This window comes from Dioscorea cayenensis, chromosome 21 (assembly GCF_009730915.1).
Source record: "Dioscorea cayenensis subsp. rotundata cultivar TDr96_F1 chromosome 21, TDr96_F1_v2_PseudoChromosome.rev07_lg8_w22 25.fasta, whole genome shotgun sequence".
Taxonomy (NCBI): domain Eukaryota; kingdom Viridiplantae; phylum Streptophyta; class Magnoliopsida; order Dioscoreales; family Dioscoreaceae; genus Dioscorea; species Dioscorea cayenensis.
Genome location: NC_052491.1, coordinates 2,326,489 through 2,345,902, shown reverse-complemented (window position 1 = coordinate 2,345,902; position 19,414 = coordinate 2,326,489). Strand labels below are relative to the sequence as shown.

General features: G+C 33.5%; 1 protein-coding gene across 1 annotated transcript in view; it reads left to right on the top strand.

Annotated features, from left to right (window-relative positions):
- The window catches only part of LOC120252496 (serine/threonine-protein kinase EDR1-like), an 86,579-nt gene extending 68,786 nt beyond the window's left edge, over positions 1 to 17,793 (top strand). The window contains exons 4-5 of the mRNA XM_039260667.1: positions 15,385 to 15,467; positions 17,775 to 17,793. Of these exons, the coding sequence (XP_039116601.1) occupies positions 15,385 to 15,467; positions 17,775 to 17,793 (102 nt within the window). The remainder of the gene's footprint in view (positions 1 to 15,384; positions 15,468 to 17,774) is intronic.
- Positions 17,794 to 19,414: the final 1,621 nt, after the last annotated feature.

Here is a 19,414-nt window from a genome sequence, read left to right as displayed (position 1 = left end):
TATATATATATATATATATATATATATATATATATATATATATATATATATATATATATATTCATGGGCAAGGGGGTGCTTGAGCACACCCTTGCCCCCCTCTAAATCCGCCTCTGGTCACCACCACCCTCCTCTGCCCACAAGCGATAAATGGCTTCCACGAATCCGCCCTCACATCAGCGGCATAGGACTACGGCAGTACCGCCCGTTCGATTAGTTTAATGTTCCGTATCCACAGGGCGTGGACAGTGATAGATCATGATTTGGATGCCAGCGGGCTCGAAGATGAGATGGCAGATAGTGAGGATGATCAGAGAGATGATGGGAGGAAAACTGGTTGAATGGTTAGGATGATCGGAGAGATGATGAAGAGAAGCCATAACCAGAGCATAGTGGTGATCGTAACCCTTTAGTTTTACTGCATTTCCACTTATAATCAAATTGGTTGTAAGTCAAATTGCAGCAAAAAGCTAAGTAGTCGTTTGACATTGTTTTTGTTTTTTAGTTTTTTGTTTTTGTTTCGCTTTTATTTTGTTTCTGTTTTGTTTTTGTTTTATTTTCAATTTTTTGAAAACAAAAACATGTTTGGATACACTAACTGTTGTGTATTTTAAAAAACTAAAAACAAAAATATGTTTGATTAGCACAATGTTATTATATTATTATGATGTTTTTTTATCATTTTTTTTCAAATTCATTTTTAAATTTTTTTATAAAATTTATTTTTTTATAGTAGTTTACTTGATTGTATTATTAAATAAAATTAATAACATATACTGGTATTGTATGGTAAAAAATATCTTATAAAAATTGTACCATTTGAAACTAAAAAATATTTTGGGGTTTGCCTTACAAAATGTAATATATATATATATATATATATATATATATATATATTATATGTTTTATCCTAGTTTATAAAAATAAAGGGTAAAACAATAAATTTCATATATAAATTTTATAAATATAATTTTTTATACTATATAAACTAATTTATAAAATATCAAGCCCAAAAAATAATTTTTATAAATATTTTCTTAAAAATATATATTTTTTTAATTATTTGTATTAATTTGTAAAAAAAATTGTTATTTTTAAAAAATAAAAATAAATAAATATAATATATATATATATATATATATATATATATATATATTATATGTTTTATCCTAGTTTATAAAAATCAAGGGTAAAACAATAATTTTCATAAATACATTATAAAAATATAATTTTTTTATACTATATAAACTAATTTGTAAAATATCAAGTCCAAATAATAAATTTTTATAAATATATATTTTTTTAAATTATTAGTATTAATTTATAAAAAATAAATAATAAAATGAATTTAAAACTAAAAGAGAGAGAGACAGAGACAGAGACAGAGAGAGAGAGGAGTAGAAGAGGAAAGGTTTCAAAGTGGGAGGAAGAGTTTTGAAATTGTTTCCAAAAAAGTTGAAAACATAAAAAGTTTGTTTTCACTTTTTTTTGGAAACATGGGTGTTGTTTTCAAAATTTTTGGAAACAAAAACAACTTACCAAACGTGTTTTTCTTATTTTGTTTCTAAAGTTTGGAACTGGCAACAAAAACAAATATTTGGCAACAATGCCAAACGAGCCCTAAGTTGTCGCATTTGTTCTTACATATAGTGGTGTTTTACATGAAACCAAACATACTTTTACATGTAAAACAATTTACTTTACAACCACTTACATCTACTTGCATGCAACCAATCAGCCCCTAGTGGGTAAATTAAGCAATGACACATCCTCTTCTATAATAATTTATATAATGTAAAACTTTCATAATTATGTAATCACTTGCTTGTTTTATGCCTTTTGATTAGTCCAATTAAATATATGAATACATTGAATTTGCTAAGTAATTCATCATTTGTATGTATATGAATACTTAACATGTATTATTGAGTAGGTATCTATCTTTTAACATTAATCCAAAGACTTATTTTCTCTCCTTTGACATCAAGGTATTAATCTCTTGCATAAGCATCTGTCTCTACGCAAAACACACAAATAATTAATGAATAAATAAATATATAGATAAAGGGTGGCCATTGGATTCATATTTTTTTTTATTTAATTTTTTCTTTATACAATAAGAATATGCTAGTTAGTCATAACCTCTATTTACTTATTATCTTTAAAATGAATTGACAGGAGAATTGAACAATATGGTTCCATTTTAGATTAACTTAAGAATATCGGTTAGGGGCTTAATGAAGAGTTCGTAAAAAATAATTTAAAGTGTAAAAAGCGGGAGGAATGAGCCATTGCTTTTTTTAATTGTCGTCCCATCAATTTTGAGGGGCCATGTGCTATATATATTTTTTTCAAGTTATATGGATATTTTTATTTTATCAAATGTGCATTAAAAAGACTTTTTTTAAGAATATAGAAATAATATAAGGTTATTTTCAGGCAAATATATTTTAGATATTCACCACAATAATAGTAGGGATATCAGCAAGACGGAGATTCACCAGAGATGTATTCCCTGGCCTAGACCCTGCCTTATCAAACTCATCTCTGACCCGTCTCCTAACCCGCGGTATGGGGAAAAAATTTTCCCCGTCCCTGTCCTCGAGAAAATTACTTGGGTTCGGGGATTTTTTGTCTCCAATTTTTTTTTGTCATTTATTAAATACATCAAATATATTATCTTTTAATAATATATATTTTTATTTAATATAAATAATTATCTAATATTATATATAATATTCAAATTATATATTCGATGACGGGTACCCAACCCTGTTCCCCGAATTTTAGCCTTAGCCCGTCCCCATCGCCGTCGGGGTGGGAAGTCGGGTTCTTCTTCAAACCTGGGGCAAATTGACAACCCTACGGAATAATATCAAGTTAAAGGCATACACTTGACTACCATGTAGGAGGTCAGGAGTTTAACTTTCTCTCAGTGTATAGTTGAGAGCTAATAATAAAAAGTGTGTGTGGATGACTTGTTCACATTGTCAAAAAAAAAGATAAAAAAAAAAGTTTGTTACACAAGTACACAAACACACATACAATTATTAATTTTTTAAAATCATAAATATTTTTTGAAAAAATAGATAAACTACAAATTCTACTGCAAGAGACCAGTAAAGAAATCAAGGTGGAGATGGAACAAACAACTTATAATAGAATATGAATAATTTAAAATATCAATTTTTAATTAGTCATATTCTAGCACTTGTAAAATAAAGTGATAATTTGCTAACTTTTTTGTGTCTGTCTAATGGGCGAGTGATGAAGAACCTTGACTAATAGTGCCTTGTTAACCTCAAATTTAAATGTCAAGACATTAGATTCCATTTATTAGGGATGACAATGGGTAGGGTATGAGTAGGGTATGGCAAAACCCTTACCCGTACCCGTAAATCCTACCCCATATCTGTATCCTTACCCGTACCCTCTAGGGTAAAAAAATCATACCCTTGCCCTTTCCCGCAGGGTAGTGTACCAGCTTATCCGTTGTTTCAATTATCGAATTAAATATAAATAATAATAATAATAATAATAATAATAATAATAATAATATAATAAAGGTATAATCACCAAAATAGTCCATATACTTTTCTCTCTCTTCCCTTTTGGTCCCTCTACTCATAAATGCTCCCGACTAGTCCCTTTACTTTTGAAAATGTGCCCACATAATTAGAAATGCTCACAACTAGTCCCTCTACTTAATCTATTTTTAAAAGTAGAGGGACTAGTTGTGAGCATTTCTAACTAAGTGGGCATATTTTCAAAAGTAGAGGGACTAGTCGGGAGCATTTCTGAGTAGAGGGACCAAAAAAGAAGAGAGAGAGAGAGAAAAGTAGAGGGACTAATTAGGGTATTATACCTAAAATTAATAATACATTACAATACAATGTTTAAACACATGTCTATAAATTCAAAATTACAAATTGATATATATTTGTTTATTTTAAATTATATAATCACATAAAAATTATATGTAACAAATAAATTTATATAAAAAACAAATTTATTGATTTTTATTGGTGTCTATTTAGGACTCAACAGTAACTTTACCTTATTTGTTTATGTTTAACTATCTTGGTTTTTGTTTTAAATTTTTTCATATATCTACTAATTATTTTTTATATAGTTTCAAATTTTATAAATGTCTAATGAGATTTTGAATATAAAAAACATTATAACTAATTCTCATAAGTTCGTGAATTAAATGATTAATTTATATATCCAACTAATTTTTAATTATTATTTATTTTTCAGGATGTTCTTATAATTTATAGAATAAATTATTATAACATTATTTTTTTAAATATTTGTTTTATAATATTTAATTTTTTAATTTAATTATAATTCTTAATATATATTTAAAATTCATTTTTAATAATATTATGCTCTATCAAATATAAATATAAAAATTATATAAAATTTAAAATAATATATTAAGAGGAAATTTAAAGTATTATTTTCAAATTAATCACAATGAAAATAGATCTTGGGTAAATTGTGGGTATATATTTAGCTTAAAAAAAAATTATATATATATATATATATATGAGGGTAAGGGTGTGGGTAGGGTAGGGGCATACCCTTATCCGATCCGTACCCACTCAAAAAATAACGGGTAATACCCTTACCCGTACCCTTACCCTGTCAAAGAGGGTGATACCCTCTTTGACTGGGTATGGGTACATGGATATCGTTGAGTAGGGTACAAATTGTCATCCCTACCACTTATACTGGGTTTTGTTCGGGTCAAGATGGATAGATAACTAGATTCAAGTTTACCTAGGATTTGGCCCTGCCCAATAATATGGATCTTGAATTTTGTTGAAGTCCGTCTACATGTGTGACCATAAAACTAAGACTCACCCAAGCCCATCCAAATAAGACTTTTTTATTAATCAAATAAACAATGAATTATAGAAAATAAGTTCATAATAATTTTAATGTCAAATTTAATGTTTACAAACTACAACAAATTCAAATCCAAAAAAATGAAAATCAAACTATGTCTACATCCAACTCCAAATATAAGAATAAGTCTAATTCAAGTCTAAATAAAGCAAATAATTTGTTCAAAATCAAATTAGTTTGTACAAAACAAAGAAATAACTTGATGAGATACTTGCCCAAACATTGGGACAAGCAATTATTCCCTTTTGGAGTAAGGTTGGGGACCTTACTTCAAATAAGGGGGAATTTATTTCAGGGAAAGTGGGGGAAAGTGAGGGGAAGTGGTCTGACTTCCCCCCACTTCTGGTGTACATTTGTGCTGAAGTGGATTTTGAACTAAGCACACTTTAGTATTTTTTTTACTGAAGTGGGGGGAAGTGAGTCAATCTATAAAAACGAACTTTTTTCACTTCTAAAGTTTTTTTTTTAACTCATAGAACTTCATCCAACACCTAAGTTCCTTCGGTTCTATTCGCACTTTCTGACAAATGAACATTGAAGTCCTGGAAGTGATATCACTTCCCCCCACTTCAGGGAAGTGGCACTTCCCTTACTTCCTGACTTCCCCTCACTTACAGTGAAATGAAAGGTATCCTTCCCATATGGTATTAGTTATGGTAATTTGTTGGACTACAAGTATTCTGAGGGTCTTTAGATATTTGGCATCGGTGAGCGTTATTGTGGTTTGGTTCATTTGGAAAACTTATTGTGATTTACATTCAGAAATTGCTAGCCTAACAAGGGGTGGAGCCAGAAATTGCCGAGAGAAAGGACGAAGTATAAAGTAAAAATACTTAATTAACAAAATTTTTATTAATTACAAATTTAAAATAAAAGAATAAGCATAATATTTAAAATACAAAATAAAAATAGCGCAAAATAAATAATGACTAATAGAAATATATATATTTAATGTATTAAAGTTTGGTTTAAAAAATATATAAATAATTATATTACTACGAGTCTACGGCTAATACCCGAAGATTCATTTTTTTCATGTACAACTCTATGTGTCCACGTGTAAGATATCTGATGGATCCATCCGAATTGAACACGAGATGCATACCAATAAAGATTGATCAAAATATCAAATAAACCCCTACAACATGAACTCATTATTTTAAAAAAAAAAAACCAAAGTTTTATCTGTAAAGTTTTGTAATTTTATTTTCATTTCAATTTTTTAAAAATATATATTAATTTATAATTTATGAAATGCATCAATTTTTAGGGATTAACACGTAGCACCCACTCTTCTTTTATCTCCATGCAATATTAAAAAAAATTCGTTATTATCATCATCCAAACTATATAATTTTTCATTTTACATATTTAATAAATTATTTTTTTTCTCTCTCAATTGGATAAAGTTTCAATGCCTACCAAACACACTCATCTCTCACACAAGACGAACCTGAGGAATAGGGGACAGACGAAGAGTAAGGGCCAACGGAGTAAAGGACGAAGAAAGGTCAAAATTCTATTAACCTCGCCCCTGCCCTCTGTTCCTCCTCCCCTGAGCCTAACTATAGTTGGATTTCTAGGAGTGCGATTGCACATGTGTAAGAGTTTCGCACGGCCTTATCTACTGAGCACTTGGGGAAAAACTTCTACTTGAGAAACTAGCTTATGCATGGATATATTTGTATATTCTTTGCTACATTTGGACTGTGGAGACAAGGCCTTGATTCCCATGTTTTCCTTACAAGTTGTTGCCATATTTCCGTTGCCTCCGAGCTGGATGTAGAAGTGAAGGCCTTGATCATTGCCTGACATCATGCCAACATGGAGAACCTACGCATTGGAATGACATTTATCAGTTGTCAAGATCTCTAGAAGGTTATTGAGGGATAGGTAGTGCTTTCATGGCAAACTCATCAATTGATTACTGAACTCCACCAATTTCCCTTCACCATCGGCTATATTTGTTCTAATTCATTTGGCATGGAATCATTGGCTTCTTCCTTGGACGGGCAATGCCATTCACTCATTTTCACTGTGTTTTGAAAAACCCGAGATGGCTGAGAGAGCAAGATTTATATTTAGTTTCTTTGTTTTTGTTGTTACTATTTTTTTGCTTTTTCTTGGTTAATTTTTTTTTTTTGGATTGTTCTTGTTTTGCATCTCTATAGTTTTTTGGTTTTTTTAATAAAAAAAATTCTTTTTCCTTAATTGACCTCAATTTGGTATTGGATTAAATAGGTGGAGATAGGCTTTTCTTTTTTCTGTTTTTTTTTGTCAAAGGATAGATGGCTTGCTTTGCCCAGATCAGATGACATGAAGAAGGTTTTATGAAGTAAGGTAAAATAAAATAGGGTAAATTACCTAGTTGATCAATAAAGTATTGCACAATTTCTATTTGGGTCACTGAATTAAAAAAAAAAAAAAATTCTATTTGGGTTACTTAACTAAGTAAATCATTCCAATCAAGTCACTATCACAGACGGCGTTAATGGAAGACTGAGCTGGCGTGCAATCTCACCATTGGCCTTGCCTAATCAGCAACACTTGCACACTGTTCATCTCTCACCATTCCCCTCCTACATCCAAACAACTTCTTCATTTCCTTTCAAACTCCTCTTTTTCTCTTGTTCTTTATCTTCTCCATCTCTGTTTTCATCATTTCAACCTTCATCTCCTCCTCTTCCTCCTCCATTATCATCACCTTCTTCTTCCTCTCCTTCTCACTACTACTCAAGTCATCTACATTAATGACCATCTCTCTTATCCTCATCTGCCCAATAAACAACACTTGAGCTACAAACCTCATTAGCAATCTCTCATTTTGTGCAGCATACACATAAGCCTCTTCAGACATTATCCTGCAACTCAACACTCTGCAAACTTCCTCTCCCTCCCTCTCACTCAAATCCCCATGAGCATCCAAGTATATACCTATTACTCTATAAGCTATGTCATAACACCTCCCAAAGGATCCAACAACACTCTCATTCTATCCATAAACTCCACAAACTCATCCTTTCCCAAAAACTACCTTCTCTTGTCATCTCTCTTGCATACTTCTTTATGATCTTAATCACAACCTCTGTTTCTTTTGAATTTGATTCAGTTTCACTGCTTGCAATGAAGTAACCAAATATTCTCTTAATGCACTCTATGTCATGGGATAAAAGATCTTCAATGGAGACTTCAGTGAACTGCATGGCTATCATGGACTCAAGCCCATGAATGCATGACTTATTTGCATGCACGTCAATGGCACCACATAGAATTTGAAGGCAATTTGATGCATGCATTGATCCTCTCTTTTTTGGTATTAACCCCACAATTGATTCAATGATCTTCTTGTTTTTGCTTCACAATTTGAAGGAGCTTGTTTTTTGAGTTTGAATTGCCAATGAGGTTTGTAGCTCAAGTGTTGTTTATTGGGCATATGAGGATAAGGGAGGTGCTCATTAATGGAGATGAGCTGAGTGGTAGTGAGAAAAAGAGGAAGAAGAAGGTGATGATAATGGAGGAGGAGGAAGAGGAGAAAGAAGAGGAGGAGATGAAGGTTGAAGAGATGAATAAGGGGATGGAGAAGATAAAGAAGAAGAGAAAGAGAGGAGTTTGGAAGGAGATGAAGGAGTTGTTTGGATGTAAGAGGGGAATGGTGAGAGATGAACAGTGTGCGGGTGTTGCTAACGAGTTGAGGCTAATGCTGAGGTGGCAAGCCAGCTCAGCCTTCCGTTAACGTCGTCTGTGATAGTGACTTGATTGGAATGATTTACTAAGTTAAGTGACCCAAATAGAATTTTTTTTAGTTCAGGGACCTAAATAGGAATTGACGCACAGTTTAGTGGCCATTTGAGTCATTTACCCAATAAAATAAGAGAAAACAAAGTTTTAAACCATATCTTACTTGGGGGCCAAAATGAAGTAAAAAGAAGATTGTTAAATTACAAAATAGGTAGTATATGGTTTAAAGGTAATAAGATGTTATAAAATAATATTACCAAGTTACCCCCTCAAACATAAGTTCATCCAAAACCTTCAAAATAAGCCATCCCACCCAAGCGAGAGATGCAAGCCCTTATTAGGCTTGGCCGGAGGAATTTTTCAGGGCCAAAGAGAGGGTGGCGATGAGCGAAAATGGAGGAAGAGAGCTTGGTGAGAGAGCTATGAGAGGAATGAGGAATAAGATCAAGTGTGCCAATGACGCTAGCTATGAAGATCAGGCGGCGAAGCTTAGTTTGGGAAAGCAGCGGATGGATCCAATTGGGGAGGAGGATATGTGTTTTCTCATTGGTATTGGGTGAGTTCCTTTTGATTTTCTCATTTTGGAGCTTGAATTTCTCTTGCTTTAGTATTTGATTTAGGTTTTCTCATGCTTACGAACAATAAAATTTGGAAATTGTGGGTTTTGGATAGGAATTAAGACTTTTTTTTCATGAGAAATTAGGGTTGTCTTTGGCCATTGGTAGAGTGACAAAAAGAAATAAGCCAACTTTACTTTTTAATGTGATTGATCTTTGCTGGGTCTGTTTCTTTTTCCCTAAATTTTATTTAAAGATAAGGCTCTATTTTACATGGAGGAACTCAACAATATCCATGTTCTTCTTTGATGACCGAGTATTAGGATCATCCAATTTGTTTAAATGTGGATGCCTGAGTAGTGATTACTTCTACCCCCCATCTCTTTCCACTATGAGTAATAAAAGACTGCAATTAGCGGAGGATTTCATGTTTTTGTCTTGCTTGCCTACATGTTTAGCAATCTCAAAAATCTTTTTCAATCAAATATTCTGTGACTGTACTTATGTTTACTGTTTGAAAATCAATACATTCATTTATGATTTTGCTATTGATGATTTTTCAAATTGCACTCATTCCTTCAAGATAAGCTTTTGCATTTTCATGCGTGATTTCTCGCACTTTCTTATCTTGTTTTTGCCATTGAATGTGATAATAATGTGCATCTCTTATTCTTTAGTCCATTACTTTTAAATAGTGTATTTTTATCTTCCGCTTCCAGGAATATAATGTTCTTGATTATTAAGACAAAGTTTTGGATGGGTTTTTTGATGAACTTGGGTTTCCAACTTCTGCAAGTGAAGGAAAGATTTTATCACTAAAGCTCTCTAAAATGGAAATCTTGGTTTTGAAGCTATTGTTCTCAATCATGCTATTGATCATGACTTGGTTGAGTAAGAGAGAGTAACAGTGTATATTGCTTGACTGCTCTGCTGAGGTAGAGATTTTAGTTCAAAGAATATCTGAACTTGTAGCTAGGCATATGGATGAACCTATAAAGGATGCTAATATCATGTTAGCACGATGGTTGGAGAATAGTATAGAGTTACGAATATCACTGCAAACAAGTGTATTACCTATTGGTTGCATAAAATTTGGTTCATCTCGTCATCGCGCTTTGCTCTTAAAGGTCAGGCATCTTACTATTTTAGAACGATGTTCTGTTCATTATATTCTAGCACACCATTTATGCAATCAACATCATGTGACCCAACCCCTTTTTCCTTCTTACCTTGTTATGAAACCATACCTATGTAGGTCCTTGCAGACAATGCTGGTGTTCCTTGCAAGTTAGTTAAAGGAAGTCAGTACACTGGTGTTAACAATGATGCTATTAACATAATGAAATTAGATATTGGAAGGTGTGTGTGTTTATGTTTTGTAAGTAGTGTCACTCTTAGAGGATCAATAGCTGCTAAAATAGTGAGTTCATGTATAATAACATTTGGGGTTAACTAAGTTATTGTTGAAAAAAAAGAAGTTATTGAGTCACTGGTATCTTGTCATTTACAAATAATCCTCTTTTTTTAATTTGATAACTTTTACCACTTGCTATTAGTACTTCTCTTGAATGCTTCTTGCTTTGTATATGCAGTTGTATAACAAGGAATTGTGCATAAGTATAACTATATATTTCGCTTTCATTGTTTTTACTTCTTTCTCATAATGGTTGATTTTTACTATTGCCTCTGCAAAAAGTTTATTTGACTGAAGAGATGTAATGTGTCAAGATGATTTGCCTTTCCTTTTTTTGGTCTCTTTTTTGGGTACCATTACATTGTTCCTTCAATGAGAAAAAAATCGAATTATGTAAGGAATAGAGGAATTGTTGTTGTAAATCGGTCTCTTTGTATGGTGAACTTTGGTTGTATTCGTATGGATCATGCTTCTTGTCATTGTTAATGAAGACTTATTATACTTTTCATGACAAAAATGTGGTTTTTTCTTATACTGAATGCCTAATGTCTTCTTTAACTACTCACTTCTTTTTCTTCTTCTTCTTTTTCTTTTGTTTCCTTATTATTTTTTTTAATTTTTTTTAAAGGGAATTCTTACTTGATCTCGTGGCGGACCCTAGCAGTCTTATTTCAACAGATGCACTGAGTGCAAAAGAAGCACCCTTAAGTTCAGGTAATTCATGACTTGTAGAATACTTCAATTCCTGGACCACAAATAAATCAGGGTGATGCTTATTAGGATCGAAACAGTTATATGAAAATCAAGTACAAATGCAAAGGGCTTGTCTTTTGATCAGCAAAATCAGTTCCCTTCAAAGTAGAAAGGCATTGCTGTAGAACCTTTAGATGTTAGTAATTCGGTTAGTGAGAAACTCAACATAGTACCAAGTTTACAAAATGCTGATGATTTTAGAAACCATTTTGCTAAGCTGAACCTTTTCCAACAAATTGGAGTCAGAAAAGCTTTGTGACCACCCAAAATTACTGATAATAAAAAACATGAGTATCATAGGTGCAAAGAAAGCATTACCCCATTACCTGCAGGGCCTCAACATCTGTTTTTTTGGAAAAATTGCCATGCTTGCAATGAGGTTCCAAACAAAAAGCAATATAAATTTGTGGAAGGAATTTTACTGAGAAAAGAGATAGGAGCGAATGATCTTAATGCTTCCTCTTATCTTCAATCAACTGCAGATGGGAAGCCATTGTTGATGGTTCTAGTGGAACTGGTAGCTCATTTGCCACTAGCAGAGGTACTTTTGATAGTAAGATAAATGATGCCTCCAATGTTGGTCGTCCTTCTGAGTTCAACAAATCAAGCATTTCCTCCGGAGAGCATCAAGTTTGTAAGATGTATATATATTTTTTTTTTTGAAAAGGTGGATAAACCACTTCAATTAATAAAACAACGTACATAGCACCAACCAGAAAACCTGGCGAACAAAATCCTCTCTTACCACAAGAAGTGGTATAAGAGAAACAAAAGATACACCCCACGAGGATGAAGGATCATCCTCCCAAACTGAAAAACAAAAGGACTACTCCGTGCTCCGATCTGGTGCCTCCTCAGCCGTACTATCCCCCCTGTCTCTCTAGCTCCTTGACTCAAGGAACTCAAGGCTTCGTCTGACGGTAGCCATGGTATCTTCAAATTTCGCCTTAGCTCCATCTGCAAGAGCATCGAACCACAACAGAAGCATACGATTAATGCATAACAGAATGCAAGTAGCAGGCAAAATTTTATCATTGCGTGCAATTCAAATATTCCAGACTAACGCCTTGACCACTAAGTCCACTGCTACCCTACTGTTGGGCCTCACAGACCCCCTCCACTCCCGCCACACCCCAATCATTGAACTCGGAGGCTCCGGAACGCCCAGCAGCCTGCAAAAGTAGCCCCACACTTCCCTGGCAACAGGACACTGAAGGAACAGATGATCCACAGATTCTGTATCCGCATGGCACATGACACAAGTTGCAGTTGGGAGTTTGTTACATCATCTTAATTCCAGGTTTTCCATTGTCAAAATCTTATTTTTCCAGACCAACCAGTTAAAAATGTTTATCTTCTTTGGGCATTTACTTTTCCAAAAGAATTTTACAATTTCCCACCTCACACCCCGATCAATAAGGAAGTTATAAAGTAACTTTACGGAGAAAGCCCCGGTTCCATTAAGCGCCCATCTTTTTATGTCCTTCACATCATTCCCACTATTCCACCACCTATCTCTGATTTGAACTAAATCTGCATCCTCACAGAAAGGATGCCCCTCAAGCAAGTGTGCCAAACCCTTGAAAGAAGCGTCTTGTTGTCCACAACCTCTGTACTGATCATGCCAAACATACATGGGTGCTCTGCCGTTGAGCTATCTATCTTTCCAGAAGAAAGTGTCCGCACCAGAATTAACTTCACTTACGACACAGCACCATAAAATCGGGTACACACTCAGGACCCCACGCCAGAAGAACGACATCCTTCCCCTCCTTTTAGTGAACAGATCCCCGCAACTGCTACCGTAATTAAACTGGAGCACCTCAGCTCCTCCCCAATTACCGTCATTTGCTAACTTCCACCACCACTTCCCCAGCAGAGCCAGATTGAAGTGATGAAGATCGAGAATCCCCCAGCCACCTTGCTCCTTGGCCCGGCACAGTGCTTTCCAGTTTACTAACCTGCACCCGGGTTTATCGATGTCTGGCCCCGACCATAAAAAGTCCCTTCTTATCCGGTCAATAGCTTTAATCACCCACGCAGGCAGACGGAAGATAGGCACCCGGGTAAGATGTATATTAGCCAAACTACTTCGCAAGCTAATAAACAGTTGACTCAACCATCAGAAAGAAAAAAATAGAAATGCAGACCATATGGCTTTGCAAAGCTCTGCTGATATGAATGAATGATAAAATGACATTGAAATACATGATCGGAGGAAGAACTTGGGTGATAGTTTTATGGGAACAGACATGACATTGAAGAACCCAGAATCATCATCCTCTCCTTCAGAAGGTCAAGCAAAACACTATTAAATTATATTTGATATATATCTAATCAGGTTAAATGCAAGCTAATTTGATTCATATATATCATTTTACTATCAAGTAATTGTTAAGCCTTTATGTTTACAATTGTTAATTTTCCAATATCAGTGATTGGTTGTTTCATATTGTTTTATTGAAAAGGAGCAGATGAGCAGATGAGACCATTTTTCTAGCAATATGTCTTTTAGTGTGCAACATATTTTGCTTGAGAATTAGTTACATGTTTTTGTTTCGCTGAATAGGTTCTTGTTTAATTGTGATATCACTTGCATTCTTTATTATTATAAATCTTCTGAGTTAAATGAAAACTATTTGACTTTTTCCAGTTCTGTTTTTAGAGTGCTTTTCTTCTTTTTCCCAATAGTTAATTAGTTTGTCTTATGGTTGACTATCTTCCAACTTTATTGTATAATAGATTTCTGACATTTTGAGTCTAATATGTAATTGTTCTTATCTTTGATGCTTTGATTGCCTATTACTAGCTATGAGATATCATGATAATATTAAGGACGGAAGTGTTTTGGCTGTTAGACCTTTTTTCTTATAGTTTGACCTAATTTAAGTAGGATATTGAGGCTTAGCTGACGAGATTATGAGTTACTTCTGGTAAAATGCTCAATGGTTGCAATCGAACATGTAGCAGGTATGCAATGTGAGGAATTTCATAATAGGGCTTGATGGTTCGAGTTGAGGGTATTGATCACCAAACTGTTCAACATGACCAACAAATAATTTTTGTTGTTATTGTTTTTTATATGTTGATTGATTTTGTTATGTTCCTATTTTCCCATGTAGGACAATAGGGATAGAGTCCTACTGTTTGAGAGTATCAGTCATGAAGTTGTTTGATTATAGTTAGTAAGCGGAAGGAGTACCTAACTGAGTTATTTAGAAATGGGAGAGAATTTTTTTTATAGGCTTGAATCTTATGTAGTGCATCTATCTGAAAGGAATATTTTGCTTGAGTATAAAAATTGATGCAAGAGATTGATACTAGTGATAATATGGGTTGTGGGTGAATGTTCATTGGAGTTTGGTATATGTTGGTTTCTGACTAGTAGTGGAGTACACTTGATGTAATCATTACAAAAGGATGGAGGCTTCTTGATTATGATTATTTTAATAGTTCAATTCTTGCTTAGCTTTTTTCCCTATATGTTGTTCATGGTATGTATTCTTTATAGTATATGTCCTTTGGCGGTGATCACAAGTGATGCCATAAAACAAGCGAGCTTGTCTTAGTGAGAAGAGGTCACCTTAATAGGTCATACAAACAACTAGCTACAGAATACTGTATTTCCATTCATTTTATTCGTTGCATAGCTGCTGTATGAAATGTTTGGGCAATTTTTGTATTTAAAAGATGTTCTAGGTGATCTTGCTAATTTTTATGTGAAGGATCTTTGCTTCATTATGCTATTTAATATATCTGTAGTGTTGTTATCTTGTTTTCTTTTTAAATTGGAGCACCTTTTTGGTAAAAAGGATGTTATAATTTATCTGTATTGTATATGAATGATAGGAAGTGTCTTTGAAGAAATTCCTCGACCAGGATTTTGATGGAGATGCTTTGGATGAATTTTGGAGAGAAGTTACATGTTTTTCTAGCGTAATCATTACATGATTTTATATTGCCACTTTATGTTTTGATGAAGGAACTTTAATTTTTATGTGTCATTAGGTGAATATAATGTTTAGGTTGCAGCATCCAAATGTTGTTCTATTTATGGGTGTTGTGACTCACCCTCCCAACTTTCTTCCAAGGTAAAAAGAAAATCCCCTTTTCCTTTAAATTGAACCAGAGATTAATATGAAAGAAATCAATTTGCATATTTTTACTTCAAAAAAGTTATCAATATCTTAAATTGGTTTCAATGTAGTCATTGGCATGAACTTAGATTTAATATGCTCTAACATTGTTTGTGTGCCTACTACTTGATTGCAAAGCTTTTGGTGGATTGTCTCTTGGCTTTGTATAAACTTTGTCCAAGATGGTCCTTATCTCACAAGTGTGCTGATAATTTGAAAGAAGGGGTTGTGCCATCTCCTTGAAAGCTCTAACAGAACATTCCCACATCCACATTTTAGATTTCATGGCAGAATCTAGCAATGAACTTGAAGCGGAGTTGTATTCAACATCTATTGTTTGAAGGTAATTGAGCTTCATCCTGTCATTGGTTTTGTGCCCATGGACCAAGCCCCTCCTTTTCTCGTGTTTATCCATAAATTGTTGGACTTTGGGGTTTTAGAGGAATTGTATGGGTTTGCATCTATATTTGGTTAGGTTACCAGTGTATTTTCCTTTCACCTTTTTCTAACTGAACAACATAGCTTGAGCCTAAGGTTTTAGGTATGTAACTCTCTAAACCTATCAATATAATCAGCCATATCTTATTAGGTTTCATGGCATTCAAAGCATATACTAGGGGTGGGCTTTTGCCTATTTGTGTTATATAACAAGAATTGAACATTAGGTAAGCCATCTGGTGTGCATGAGCTTGTCGACTTAAGGTTGGGGGAGCCAATAATGGAGGATTTGAAGGGTACAAAGTTTAATGCAATGTTTTAAGGATATATAGGTGTTTATGGAGTTTTGAGAGTTATTAGCTAAAAAAGAACCTATTGTTTGTTGATTTTACTTTGAGAATTTCAAATTCAGCTAACACTATATTTTCTGATTTCAGTAAAGCTTCATCACTTGACTCACATGCAACTTGATCTTTCAGAGGAAGTTTGTATAGAATTCTTCGCTGTCCAAATAGTCAGATTTAGCATAAATGAAGAATCAAAATGGCCCTTGATGTGGTATGTTCAATTTTTTTCATAATTTCTTTATTGGAAGTCTTGTGTGAACTGATCTTCTCCGTCCTGTCCACAGGCCAAGGGCATGAACTGTTTGCACACTAGCATACTAACAATTGTCCATTGTGATCTGAAATTACCAAATCTATTGGTTGATATCAATTGGACTGTGACGTTATTTTATTCTTGCTAACCTCGAATACATGGAAAGGTTTTAAAACTTGTTTTGCTTTTAATATCAAGAAAAGATGCTAATGCTTTTAAAACTTGTTTTGCTTTTATTGTGTCATCTTAGATTGATTACGGGTGATGTTCCCAGCCCACAGTATGTGGACTTAGTCGGTTTTTGTTGAAATTATAGTAAGGGAAACTAGTGTTTTTGTGGAAATGGTAGACGGATTCTAGCTTTCCATTAGAGTGGCAGAATGAGATGTGGAGTTCGATTGCTTTGGCATCCCAATGTCTGGGATGCATTGAAGTCCTGGAATTTGAACAGATATTAACTTGTTTTGGAAGACATTATCTGTAAGTTGGCTACTAATGCATTTGAACTTTTGAATGGATTTTGCAGTAAGAAGGTTTATATATCCCATACTTGAAGAAAATATTTTGTTCAGGCCAACAATTATTGCATCACTAGCTCAGTCTATGAACATGACTCATTTAGTTTTTTAAGTGTTTATTATGTGCTGACCTGTATGTTTTCATGAATGGGTTTTTTTTTCTTCAAATATGTGTGCATCTTTCTAATCTCATTAGATGTCAGTAAGACCTATAGCTGAAGTTAGTTTTTTTTTCCAATTTTTCAATCATTTTCATACCTCTTGGGCCCAATCAAAACAAGTCCTTTGTTCCAAATATGTATTTAAATGTGTTGCTATCTGCATAAGCTTGAATAATTACACTCATAGGATATCCATATCCTTGTTCTCATTCTAAAACCAAGTTTGTTTGATATTTATGTATATATGCATGTTTGTCTTTGTGGTTTTCTGTTAGTGTTATCACAATGTTGCCTTCTAGATTGGGATTGATTAGTTGTGTTGATTCATAGGATATGCTCTCAGCTAGAGCTAAGAAGCCCTTCTAAATTCTGAGGATATCCCTCTCCTATGAATACTCGTCAAAATATTAGGCAAGTTATCGTCAAAGTCAACAGCTGGAACAGTGAGATCTAGTCTTTCGCTCTATTACATTTATGAAATTATTGTTTTTGGTTTGTTGAACTTTTCACATTTAACTCTAAATCTTTGTCCTATTCTGTTTTAGCCTGAATGGATGGCACTAGAGGTGTTGCATAATTAACCATCAAATGAGAAGTGAGTTTCCTTATCTATAATTACACTAAAAATCTGAATCAACTATCAGAAAGAAAAAACAGAAATGAAGACCAGATGGCTTTGCAAAGCTCTGTTGAAATGAATGAACAACTAAGGGACATTGAAAAACATGATCAAAAGAAGCATTTGGGTGATAGTTTTATGGGGACAGACACGACATTGAAGAACCTAGAATTCTCTTCCTCTCCTTCGGAAGTGAGGTCAAGCAGGCTTGATTCAATGCTTGGTGATGTGGCTAAACTAGAAATCCCATGGGAACACCTTGTCATTGGTAAATGGATTGGATTAGGTACCATTTTCTTGTTGATAATGAATTAATTCTTGGAGTTTTCTCTACATAGATGGGCAGGTGTCATATTTAGCATTTTAAAACTCCATAAAATCATATTTGATATACATCTAATCAGGTTAAATGCAAGCTATTTTGATTCATATATATCATTTTACTATTAGGATCTAGTAAAATTGTGAAGCTCTTCTGTTTACATTTATTAATTTTTCATTATTAGTGATTTGTTGTTTCATATTGTTTCACTGAAAAGGAGTAGATGAGCAGATGAGACCATTTTTCTAGCAATATTTCTTTTTTTGTGTGCAACATATTTTGCTTGAGAATTAATTACACGTTGTTTTTTGTTTCACTGAGTAGGTTCTTATACATGGGGAAGTGTACGGTGAAGATTGTAATGGCACGGTGAGTTGTTAATTGTGATATCACTTGCATTCTTTATTATTAGAAATCTTTCGAGTTAAATAAAAACTATTTGACTTTTTCTAGTTCTATTTTTAGAGTTATTTTCTGTTTTTTTCTCCCTAATTGTTAATTGATTGTATTATGGTTGATTATTTTCCAACATTATTGTATAATAGATTTCTGACATTTTGAGTCTAATAGGGCTTGATGGTTCGAGTTGACATTGATCACCAAACTGTTCGACATGACTAACAAATAATTTTTGCTATTAATTTTTTTATATGTTGACTGGTTTTGTTATGTTCCTATTTTTCCATGTAGAACAATGGGGATAGAATCCTTTTGTTTGAGAGTATCAGCCATGAAATTGTTTGATTATTGTTTGTATGAGGAAGTAGACCCTAATTGAATTATTTAGGGATGAGAAAAGGTGAATTTTTTATTTTATTTTATTAAAGGTTTGAATATTGTGTAGTGCATCTGTCTGAAAGGAATAGTTTGCTCTAGTATAAGAATTGATGCAAGAGATTGATATAATAATGATGATATGGGTTGTAGGCAAATGTTCATTGGAGTTTGGCATATGTTGGTTTCTGACTGTTAATGGAGTACACTTGATGTAATCATTACAAAAGGATGGAGGCTTCTTGATTATAATTAATTTAATTGTTCAATTCTTTCTTACAATTTTTCCTATATGATATTCTTGGTCTGTATTCTTCAGAGTATATGTCCTTTGGTGGTGATTACAAGTAACCATAAATCAAGCGAGCTTGTCTTAGTGAAAAGAGGTCACCCTAATAGGTCATACAAACACCTAGGCTGATGTATCACTATATTGGGTTATCTATCAGGTATCCATTGCATAGGTTCTT